Here is a 12982-nt window from a genome sequence, read left to right as displayed (position 1 = left end):
CATTTGATCAGCGAAACTGATTATTGCTTTTGGACTTTAGCTGTTCCTCCTATTCAGAGACCCAGATTGCTCCCCCACCCCCTTTTCTCCTGCGAGCGCCCTCTGCGCGCTGCACCTGTACTGCTGCGGCTTGTGCGTCAGAAGATGGCAACTGATTCTTTAGACCCTTCTACTAGTGGAGCTGGCTGCAGACCGAGTCGACTTTGCGAAGTGGCAACGGGTTCTTCACTAGCTGCATCGGCACCGCACGCGTTTGACAGTACCTCGGTCCACGCGTTTATTACGTAACAGGAACGCAAGGGCAAACTTTTGGTGACATTTTTACGCACAGATTCCCAGTTTGCACAAGTAGACGACCATAGCGCTGCTCTCTTACTACTTCAACCGTGCGATATTCAGCAAAAGAAAAAAGAAATCAAAGCGCCATGATGCAAGTTTATATAGCTGTGGCATTCGCTTACGGAGTGTGGGGTAAGTTTAACAACTTCTTTCTTTACGAAAATGTGGGCTGGCTGTAGATAAGTTCTTTTTTCAAGTGGTCCAAAATCTATTATGTTCTTCACACCAATTTTAAAAGGAACATATTTTCTAATAATGATTTTTAAGAAGTAGCCGCTGGGTAAATCCAAGTAAATATCTTTCACGTAAGCACGGACAACAAAAAGGGTAGAGGGAGAGAGAATAGTGATTTCCAGGGTTTGTATCGAATGCATGACAGCAGATATAGCAGGATAATTCTGTTGCTCACGATAGCTTGAATTCGTCGTATTTAAAATCGTTTTCGGTGCAATGTCTATTCTACCCACTAATAACCACCTCTAATATTATACAATTTAATCTTATCTAAATGTGGACGTAATTGTAATCAATAAACATGCCCAGTTAATGTCTTCAGTCCCATTTCATGTTATTATGCATGTGGGTCTGAGGATGTTTGTTTTGCATGTTTATTACATTTATTGGACTGCAGAGAATTTGCCATTTGTTAGATTTTTTTGGAATTATATTCGCTGTTCTTCCTCTAAAGCATTCATAATCTAATAAAACAGCAGTGCATTCACTACTGTATCGGTAACTCTCCGCCACTTGTGTGGCATCCTGTAGGAAGGTTTAGAGCAGGAGGAAACCTAAAGCAAACACCGAGTTAAGTCTGCCAGTTGTTGTCGCCGAGTGTAGTCCAAGCGGAGCCACTGCAAAATGAAGTCACCGACCAAGAAAATGTTTGGGATATTAATATCTCCCTGAAATTTTAAACCTATTTAGTGCATTATTTGGACTGATCATACACCACTCCATGTTCAGCTGTAGGTTTGAGAAGAAGCTTTTAAGACTGTCATACAGCTTATAAACTAATGACACAGCAGGGCAGTGATAACCTGTCCCAGGATTTTCTTTGGGATAATTTTCATTCCTTTTTTTCCCCCATGACTCCTGTCTTTGGTTCCCTTTGTCTCTCTTAAGGTTTCTTTGCAACGACTTCTTGTTTGATTTTGATAACTTTCTGCGTTTTCTGTTGATTCTTGCCTCATTTGTGATCCTCTGTCCACGCTCATTAATTTCACCTGCGTTCAATTAGCTCTCTGTGTATTTAGCCCTGTGCATCCTTTGTCAGTTGCAGACTTGTCTGTTTCCCTTCCGCCCCAGTGGTTCTGTCTCTGTGTGACTCCCCGAGGCCTTGGTTTCCTTTTTGAACCTTCCAAGTTATTAGTTAGACTTCATTTTGAGTATGGTGCTCACTCTACAGTGCCTTTTGGTGTGTAGAATTGATTACATTAATTAATGTCAGCTTTGTCTCCATCCTGTTTTCTTGTGTCTGCATTTGAATCACCTCTGAACTTTACGCTAAAACTAGTCATGGAAGAAATGAGCTGCATTTTCTTTGATTACATTCTAGATACAACCATGCACTGGAAGACAAAGTGTCTATACTGTGTGCTGTATTGTGAAAAATGGATCTGTCGCGTCAGAAAACAGCCCATTAAGAGCATAGTTTGTATGTTGTCACAGTCAAACAGCTGACTGGCTTTATCCCAGAATCTCACAAAGCATTGCCACAAAGCTCTTTGGAACCATAATTCACAATCAGTCAGTAGAAACTGTTGGACCACATCTGTGGCAAACCATCTTCTCTGAGTTTTTGTCAGTGTGCTTACCTCTTTCCTTATCAGCTTTTGTGGGGCTGCAGCATGTTGAAACAATCCCAGAGACAGCCAATATAATATAAGAGCTGTCTGAGTAGTTGCAGATCAATTTTAGAGCATATTTAATGAATTTTCTCACATTTCTTTCACTTGAGTCCATGTTTGAACTTGTTATTAAATGCATTGTTATTTCATATGACACATATACAACATATAAGTAAACATATAAGACATTCATTTGCATAAATGTTGAATATTTGCAGCTGGTCTTTGATGCCAGCTGAAAAGTCAGGGATAGTTAGGAAAGTGGTGAAACTTCCCATTAAATTTTTGGGGAATATGAATATGCATATTAAAGAGTTATTTCCTCTATTTTTTCTTCATTATGCTGTAACCCTAACAGCAATTATCCGCTTGAAGGCTTGATGCTCAAAGTGTAAATATCACACTTTTTTAATAAACTGTAATACAAATTGCACGCTCATTTAAGTGAATGTACTTGTGTCAGTCTAAATATTGAGGAACAGCGTATTGTAACTGAACGGTTACACGCATAAATATTACAAATAAACAATGTTAGACGAACAACTGATGAAACGAGCTGATATAAGAGTGTACAATTAATAACAGAATAATTTTCACTGTTATTTGTGATATGCTTTATTATTCTTATACTGTGTAGTACAATCACTGAAATGTCCAGTCCTGAAGAGTGATTAATGGGATCATTGATTAGTTAATGTTAAATAAGAATATAAGTAAGTGAATGTAGAGAAACCTTATCTGATATGTGTCCTAGGAAAGTAAGCACCTGATTCTCAAATCAAGTTACAATTAGAGTAAAAAAAAAAAAACGAACAAAATAACTTTCATATTTATTGGTATTTATAATGGCTATAGACCTTTATAAAGAATTAACCCTGTGAAAAGTTTTTATCTAGCTAAATATTACAGTTTGTTAATTACTTGGTACTTTTTCATTTTCGTCTTACTGAGGAAGTAAACTGAAAATGTAAAGTACTGAAATGGCTTGTTGTTGCTGTTATTTGTGGATGTCACTTTTAACCAGACAAGTTATCACCAAGGAATTCATATATCATCGGCAGCCAAGTACATTCAGAATATTTAATTCTCTGTTCAGTTATGATGAACATCGGGCACTGGCAGAAGCACAACGATCACGTCCAGACACTATCAGCTGAAGTTTCTTTTTCTTGCATGTTGCACACAAAACAAGGCAAGGACATGTTTTCGCTGCAGTAAATAGTCTGGTTAAGGGGTGTCAACAGAGCTTGCAATAGGGGTTTGGCAAAGACAAGACCATTTAATATCCAGTAATGTGAGCTGAACATTTGACTTCACGTATACAATTCCATTGGCTAATAGCTAGAGACATTTAGGGATAAAGTGTGGAAAGTTTAGTCAGTAAATAATCTTAAATGGTAATGCAACAGAAGCATTCCTCCATGTGATTTCTAAAAGAATATTCCCTGCAAGTTATCAGAAAACTTATGTTGTGCTATATACTCTGATTGTATTTTATTTTCTATTTTAAAAAAAATCATATCTAATATATACTATTACAGTGCGTGATACTGTCATACTTTATAGTTCTCCACTGTTAAAGAGAGATTGGGTGCTATGTTTGAATAAAAGTAGAAGTCATTATACATTAGAAGATTAGGGGTTATGTGTTCAGATGCTGGTTTTAAAAGGAGAATTTAATGGTTTACTTTGCAGCCTTAATGCTGCAAGGCTAGCAAGTCTTCCTGTTTGTCTATGGTGAGTCTTTTAGAGTTAACCAGAAATGAATGTGTTTGATCACCCTAGTTTAACCTGATGCAGATGCTTATGTGACATATTCCGCTGTCGCAGAGGAAATAAATTCATGATGAGCAAGGAGAAAATCAGCTGTCACAGATGATGAGCTCAAATTAAATGAAAATATAAACCCTTCCCTGCACAAGTGTCTCAGAAGGCTTCTAGAAACCTAGGTTAAAAGACTAAAAGTGATAAATTAAATGTTAAACTACAAAACTGTTTATTCGATTCTGGAACCAGTGGATTCAATTGAATCCACTGAATTAAATAAACTGCATTTGCTACTCTGCTTTACAAGTTCATTTGAGCAGAAACTAAATATTTGATATAATTGCCTTTTACTTGAGCTTAAAAATAAAACATGCTGATAAATTTTTCTCTAAACGAGGCTGCAGAGTGGCTCATGCTCATTGTCAAATTTGTGTAAATGCGCTTCTTTTGAAAAGTTCATTTAAAATTACAGCCACTCATATTTCCTACACCACCTATTTAGGACTGTTGGCAGTAAGGTTAAGTGACAGCATGACTATCTACAGGCAAAAGCTAAGATCTAAGAATTGTTTTAATTTTCGTTCTTTGAGGAGGGAAAAAGCAAGAAGCCAAACGTCGGAGATTTGGGTTATTCTTATTTATGTATTAGACTTTAAACACTGCCAGCATGACCAGCATGCCATCTTGTTGTGCTGCAGCGAGTAACTAATGATGTGTGAGATCTATGTTAGTATTCCCAAACTGATTTAAATTACAGATTGAACTATTTAAAAAAAATAATGTGGTTTTGAAAGGTACATTTTAATATATTGTTAATAATCCATCACTAACATGGCGATTTAGGAAGACTCAAGAAAAGACTGATAGTGTTAGTGAGTAATATGATGATTTTAACCGTTTTAAATATTAAGGGCATATGTTTATTTTATGATTGCAGGTGCTGTAGCTAACCCTGCCTGGTATTAGTGCACTGGTGTTGTATTAGTTGCATTCAGGAAAAACAAAAAGGAGGCAGAAATGTAGGGAAAGCCAGGTGTTTTCAAAATAAAAAGGAGATTAAAATTATTTCCCAGCACTTTCTGTAGTTTTGCATTTAATATGATCTTATAATTGGAGTTGATTCAGGTCAAGTGGTAAGTTAAATATTTGTATAATGAAACTGTCCAGCTTGATGTATAAAATTCAGTGACTTTTACTCGACAGAATTGAATTTTATGCCATCAGTTTCAAGATGTGAAGCTCATATGGTTTTGTTTTGTTTTTTCACAGAAAATAAAGTGTGAGGGGAATGCATTGTAAACATAATCAGAAATACGAGCATGTGCAGCATGCCATGAGTGAAGCCTTTTGATTAGTTTGCACCTTCAGCTGTTCAACTTGTTTGATACCTCAAAGGTGCAATGTTTCAAGTCAGGAGCAGGTCTTTTAGGCCTGACAACATGAGGAATTGTTTATTATCCCAAAATATTATTTAAAGAACACACACAAACACATTATATAATACCAAATAAAGCACCTGCATTTACTTTACTTTAACAGTTTGCGCTAAGGGCAAGAGAAGGGATTGGAGAAAAGGGGTTGATTGTGATTATAATTGGGTGTCAGTCCAGGAATGCCAGTATAGGTTTAATGTATAACCTAAAGTTGGGCCCAGGTACTGTTTTTTTGAACCAAAGGCAGACTCACTATGGAATTTTAATAGTTAGAGTGCAATAGAAAGAATAGAGGAGACGTCCATGTTTCATAAAGCCCATTTTACATTTGATGCAGGCACCAGGTTATACATTTTGTTCTGTCTCTGAAGCACATCAGTTATTTAAGATTGCTTAATGAAGTACATATTTGGATTGCAAAAAGAACAGCAGCCTGGATGTTCAGGAGCTCACAAAAATATCAAGATGAGATTGATAGATGTTACATTTTACTAACACATTTGACAGGAATAAAATAGAGTATCAGAAACTTTCTATTCAATCATATTGCTTTTCTGCTTTGTTTACAGCACTCAATATGACAGAGGAGAGGAGGACATGCCCACTAGGATATTTCCCCTGTGGGAACCTGACCTTTTGTCTCCCCCAGCTCATGCACTGCAACGGTATCGATGACTGTGGAAATCAAGCAGATGAGGAGAACTGCGGTGAGTCATTGTTTCTACTTGAACACTTGTTAATAAACTCATATGCCCTGATGCATACATCTTCAAAATACCAGCTCCAGGAAGCCCTTAGGTAATGGCTGACACATACATAATGTTTGAGATTTTCCTGGTTTATTGGTTCATGTGATAAATTACTGGTGTAGATGCTATAAACACACACACTCATACATACAAACACCCTTGCTTTTGAGTAATAACCACTGCTACTGTATTAGAGAACCTTGCTGATGCAAGCTTAGATTTGTAAATGTACAAACTTAGCTTTCCTTGTCACCTGCTGGTGGCATGGGCAGTGGTATTAATATGCATGTCGGCTGCTGTTTTTTAAAATATGTTAATTTACATCTATGATGTACCTTCGAGTCCTGCACTGGTAAAGCTCAGTACTGAACTCAACCCGACCTGGACCCAGAAGCAAAGGTTCAGAGCTGGCTTGTGGCATAAGGACTATAAATACAGCTGATGGGTGCCAGGATACGGTAGGAATGAAGAATTTTGCTCAGAAATAGTCATTATTCATAACACTAAATCATTTGCATTTTATGCACAGCTGTCATAGTTGCTCTTAAGTATTATATAATATAAAGTTTGAACTATAAAGCAGTTCGACAAATTAAATTAGGATGGATAACGAACCAAACTCCTCCAATGTTTTATTTCTAAGTGTGTTTCTCTTTTGCCTCACCCATTAATTTCCTCCTCTGTCCATTTTTTCTTTATTAACCTTGAAATTATATATACACTAAATACCAGGATACAAGTCAGCTTATTAAATTTGCTTTAAAAATATGTGCTTATCTATTTATATTCTACACTGGAATTACATTACTCAAAGTGATTTTGCATCATAACTAACATTTATTGATAACAGAGTGAAAAGGTCCAAAGCACCGTCAAGCATAGAAATGCAAACCTTTTAATGCTAGAACTTTCTCACGTGTGCTGATCTGCAGCTCAGATTGGTAAAGAGTAGGCTTATGCATGACTGATTTCAAGAATTAATCTTGAGGAGACAATCATCAATCATGACTCCTGTGGTGAAACAGGTGCAGCTTATAAACCAACTGTCACATTATAATGAATGACATTTTTTTTTCTTCCTGACTTCCGTCCATTCCCTGGGTTTCGTTTCCTGATCCTGCAGGAAGGATTATGATGTGATGTCAGTTTTGTTTTCAGCAGGTGCTGGTGTGTAGAAGTTAACACTATTTCACAGTATGCAATCACAAATCAGTACATTGCTAGATAACACAGTGGTACACTGTAGAAAGAATAGTCAGTTGGTTAATCCAGCGCCTAACTGTTAAACATATAGTGTCCATAAGTATTTGGACATTGGCACAATTTAAAAAAAATTGTACAAATGAATCTAAATCATAAGCAAGATGTGATTGAAGTGTAGACTTTCAACTTTACTCCAAGAACTTTCAAAAAAGTTTGAACTTTTTAGGATACTTTAATACATAATACATCAAATGCTGTGTTTCCTCCCTTGAGAAGCTCTGCTGGGCCTTTACTGTAGCCACCTTCAGCTGCTGCTTCATTGTGGGACTCTTTGGCATCAGTATTGTCTTTAATAAAGCATACTCTGTTGGGCTGAGATCAGGTGACTGACTTGGCCATTGAAGAATATCCAATATCTTTGCCTTGAGAAACTCTTGGGTTGCGTTTCCAGTTCCTTTGGGTCGTTATCTATTTGCACAGTGAAGCTCTCTCTGATCATCTTTGCTAAATTCTGCTGAATATGAACAAAGAGTATTGCTCTCTGCGCTTCAAAATCCATCCGGCTACTTCTATCAGCAGTCGCATCTTCAATAAACACTAGTGACACATTTCCATTAGTAGCCATACGTGCCCCCGCCATAATATTGCCTCCATGTTTAACAGATCATGTGGTATATTTGGGATCATGAGCTATTATTTTCATTCTAAATTCTTTGATCTTCTTAACTATGGTAAAAGTTAATTTTTCTTTCACTTCCCCCCAATGTTTTTTTTTTTTTTTTAAATTTCAAACTGTGCACGCTTTTTTAGAAGTTTTCTGGAGAAGTCTTTTGGTGTTGCGGAGCTGGCTAGTGCATATTCCTTTTTGTTTGTTTGTTTGTTTTTGTTTTTTCAGATGTACCTGATGTTGGCATCAGATGTACCTGATGCCATTGCTAAAGTTTTTGCTATCTGTTTTTTTTGGTTGTTTTTTTTTTTTTTTTTGGTTTTTCAGCCAAATGATTTCCTCCCTCACTTGCAGTGACACCTCTTTGGACCTCATATTGGCAATTCAAATTCTAGTAAACAGCTATTAAATATAAATAATCACCACCATATCTTTTTTCTGCTTCATTTGACATGGAATACCAAACAAACAATCCTCTCCTGGCCATGAAACTACTTATCAATAAGTTATTAATAATAAGTTATTCAGTTACTTTTAAGCCTCTGAAAACAGGAGACTGTGAAAATGGCAGTTAATGCAATCTTGCTTTAGAAAAAGTCTTTAAAGATGGAAATCCAACACGTTGATTCACTTCTATCCAGGCTAATTTTCAAATATATTTATTTGTACACTATCAGTCAAAAGTTTCGACACAACTTCTCATTTAATGTTTTTTCTTTATTTTTACTACTTTCTACTTTGTAGATACATGCTGAAGACATAAAATATATGAAGCTAGATATATGTGTGTATATATATGAATTATTAAATTATTAAAATTGTTAAACAACTCTAAATATTTCTTTAAAGTAGTCACACTCTGCTTTCTTGACAGCGGTGCAAGCCCTTGGCTTTCTCTCAATGAGCCTCATGATGTAGTCACCTAAAATGTTTTTCACTTCACAGGTGTGCCTTGTCAGGGTTCATTTGTTGAATTTCTTGCCTTCTTAATGGGGTTGGGATTATCAGTTGTGTTGTGCAGGGGCTTGTACACAGCTGACAGCCCTATTTGACACCTGTTAGAATTCATATTATGGCAAGAACCAATCAGCTAAGTAAAGAGAAACGACAGTCCATCATTACTTTAAGAACTGAAGGTCAGTCAGTTCTTGCTAAAACTTTGAATGTGTCCCAAAGTTCAGTCACAAAAGCCTTCAAGCACTACGATGAAACTGAGGAGCGCCCCAGGAAAGGAAGACCAGGAGTCACCTCTGCTGCTGAGGATAAATTCATCCGAGTCACCAGCCTCTGAAATCGCAAGTCAACAGCATCTCAGATGAGAGCCCAGATAAATGCCAGACAGAGTTCCAGTAGCAGACACATCTCTACATCAACTGTTCAGAGGAGACTGCATGAATCAGCCCTTCATGATCAAACAGCTGCTAAGAAACCACTACTAATGCAGAAAAGATTTGTTTGGGCCAAGAAACACAAGGAATGGACATTAGACCAGTGGAAATCTATGCTTTGGTTTGGTTAGTCCAAATTTGATATCTTGGGTTCCACCTGTTGTGTCTTTGTGCAAGACAGAAAAGGTGAACGGATGGTCTCTACATGCATGGTTCCCACCATGAAGCATGGAGGAGCAGGTATGATGGTATTGGGGTGCTTTGCTGGTGACACTGTTGGGGTATTTATTCATGATTGAAGGCTCACTGAACCAGCATGGCTACCACAGCATCCTGCAGCGACATGCCATTCCATCCGGTTTGCATTTAGTTCGACCATCATTTATTTTTCAACAGGACAATGACCCCAAACACACCTCCGGGCTGTGTAAGGGCTATCTGACCAAGACGGAGAGTCATGAAGTGCAGCGCCAGATGGCGTGACCTCCACAGTCACCTGACCAGAACCCAGCCGAGATGGTTTGGGATAAGATGGACCACAGAGTGAAGACAAAAGCCCCAAAAGATCTCTGAGAAACTCTTTCAAAACTGATGGAAAATCATTTTAGGTGATGACTTCATGAATGCCATCGAGAGGATGCTAAGAGTGTGCAAAGCTGCAATCAAAGCAAAGGGCGGCTAAAATATAAAACATGTTTTGACTTATTTCACACTTTTTTGGTTACTACATAATTCCATGTGTGTTCACTGACAGTTCTGATGCCTTCAGTGAGAATCTACAATGTAAATAGTTATGAAAATAAAGAAAAAACATTAAAAAGTGTCTCCAAACTTTTCAGACTGCTCTATTAGTGGGTGTTCTGCCTTGCTGTCCATATTTTTGCTAGTCTGCAATGTTGGTCCTGATGGGACGTAAGCACAGATGTCACCAGGAATGGATGCCGGCCAGACAACATGGTCAACAGCTGCCTCTGACTCTTTTATTTCATCATCTGAAAGGCTGCCTCAAATTCATTGATCATTCAGTTCCATTTTTACTCTATGATTCATGAGGTAACCCCCCCAAAAAAACCTACTTTGAATTTCCATTTCACTGATACAACTGCGCAATCAAAGGAAAGCATGCCAGGTCATCACTGCTATTACATTTCATTAGACTGGAAGAATAAGTCTTTCAGCCTGGAAATGCCTCACTGTGCCGACTGTCTGATTAAAACATGTCCAAGGGAAAAGTAACTGGCTTTGACACTGTCAATTGGGAAAAACTGTTCTTTTGTTTTGTCCACAGATGTAAAAACATAATGAGTGAATCCTAACTCGCTAAAACTGCACACTCACTGCCACTAACTTCTTAAGGGAATATAGGTCTTGGAGATAATTGTAAAGACGATTGAGAAAACCTTTGCGGATAAAACCTGGAGGTGCTCAGGTATAAGGATAACAGGAATATCATTGCATTTGCTGTGCAAAACCAAAACAAATACAAGCACCTTAACCAGTAATAAGGAGGAAAACACACTAATGAATCCGGAAAAAACACTCACAAGAAAACTATACTACTCTATACTACACAGAAAGAAGCTAAACAAAGCCAAAGAGTGTTATTAGGCGAAAATAATAATCAGAGGGCTGGAACCACATGAGTACAAAGAAGGGTCACTTTTTTAAAAACTATCAAGACTCACATTTCATGACATTTATCAATGCCTGTTTGTGGTGAGTACCAACATATCAAACTAATTAAAAATTATAAATCACTTCAAGCTTGCTTTCTGGCATGTTGGACTCTCAGCCACTGAGCTGTGGCTCCGTGATATATGGAGACAAAAATGCTTATATAGTTGTTTTTTTTGGGGGGGGGGGGTTGTTTGCTTGTTTTTACCTATAATTTAATGTTTTACTGGAATAATGTTTATGCTTTTTAATGTTGTATTTTATATATTTTATATTATATCATATCACTGCATACAAACAGTACTATGATGTTTTACTTGGTATTTAGTAATATAAAATATAATATCATTGCATGTTCTACAATTAGTGGCATGAAAAAATAAGTCATTGAAACATGAAATAGTTCTGTTTTTTATGTTTCACTGATACCAGTCATAGGTACCAGTCAGGATCGCACTGTTGCATTTCAAAAGCTGTATTTTCAACAAAAGCATAAAGATTTTCTTTGATTTGTTCATGTCCAAGTTAGGTTAGTAACCCAGCAAGTTAATTGATTTATGTCAATGCTGTGATAACTCAAACATACAGTGCCCAAATAATAAAGAAATTGAAGGAAGACTTTGAAAATTAATCGGATCTGAAAAAATGCTGAATATCTGTACTGATATTGAATGAATGAAAGGATGCCACATCATGGTGTTGCTGCCTTGCCTGTAGATGTCTGTGTGTCCCTCCATGGATATGCCTCCCATCACTGACCCATTGCCAGCCCAGTCATGCTGGATGATCTTACAGGCACCATAATTCTCTGTCTGTCATGTGTTGGTGGTGGACCTGCTAATTCTGGTGTTCTGTGGTAAATGCCAATTGGGCTCCACTATGCCGGGCAGTGAGCAAAAGGCCAGCTGGAGGATGTGGGGCCCACAGGCCACCTTCATGAAGTCTGTTTTTGTTTGTTTGGTCAGAGACATTCGTTGGCCAAGCAGATACCAATCCTGCTGATGAGTTAAGGATTTTGCGTGGCCCTGTCCAACTCTCCTAGAGTAACTGTCTATCTCTTAGAACCTCCTCCATATTTTGGAGAATGTGCCGCAAGTCACAGTGGCAAAGGCACGTGTTGATGTTCAATAATGGAGGACTTAAACTATTAGTAGTGGCACTGACCCTAGTCAAATGCAAGGCAGGAAAAATTACATTCCTATGTTACGAGTTGTCTCAGTGTTACACCTGTAGTGTACGTGTTATTAATTTTAGACGCAGCTGAAACCGATTACAACCTCCTCTCCTACTTAAATGACCAATTCAATATTCCAGAAGTTGGATGTGATACTCTGATGTTTTTAGTTTGTTTTCCAAAATGTTTTTGAAGGTTCAGGATTTTCCTTCTTACAGCTGGTACCTAAGCTGGTACCTCAATTCCTTGTTGGTGCTTCCTGTGGTGAAAGTGCAAAATTCTTACTCCATTTTGTAAAGTGCTTCCATTCCTTTCATACATATAGTTTTCATACATTTTACAGCACATCAGCTCACCACTCTAATGTCCACAATTCAACTTTAAGACCCAAAATTGATGCCTCCTCATCAATTCCATGTGTACAATCACTCTACAGAGTAGTATAAATGCTGTATAGACCCACTACAACTATACACCTGATTAAAAACCTTTAAGGGTGAGTGACCTGAATTATTCAAAAAGAACAGTGGTGTATTGCAATATAATTGATCTGAATAGAAACGGTGGTCAGATTCTTTTTTGTTTGGAGAATAACAGCATTCAGCTGCCCCACTTGTTTTTATTTTTCCACACGCGTGTCTTATTTCTTGCAGACCCGAGCTTAAAAGAGTAGAAAAAGTATTTACTTCAATCTGTGTATGTAACGATTTGCACCTTGGTTCCAGAAAGCAGACTCAGATA

General features: G+C 37.5%; 1 protein-coding gene across 1 annotated transcript in view; it reads left to right on the top strand.

The window, feature by feature from the left end:
- The first annotated feature begins 381 nt into the window (after window positions 1-381).
- Window positions 382-12982, top strand: part of rxfp1 (relaxin family peptide receptor 1) — a 65894-nt gene continuing 53293 nt past the window's right edge. The window contains exons 1-2 of the mRNA XM_063485354.1: window positions 382-471; window positions 5956-6093. Of these exons, the coding sequence (XP_063341424.1) occupies window positions 426-471; window positions 5956-6093 (184 nt within the window). The 5' untranslated portion in view covers window positions 382-425. The remainder of the gene's footprint in view (window positions 472-5955; window positions 6094-12982) is intronic.

The sequence above is a fragment of the Pelmatolapia mariae genome, linkage group LG2 (genome assembly GCF_036321145.2).
Source record: "Pelmatolapia mariae isolate MD_Pm_ZW linkage group LG2, Pm_UMD_F_2, whole genome shotgun sequence".
Classification (NCBI taxonomy): Eukaryota; Metazoa; Chordata; class Actinopteri; order Cichliformes; family Cichlidae; genus Pelmatolapia; species Pelmatolapia mariae.
This window is presented reverse-complemented; position numbering and strand designations above follow the sequence as displayed.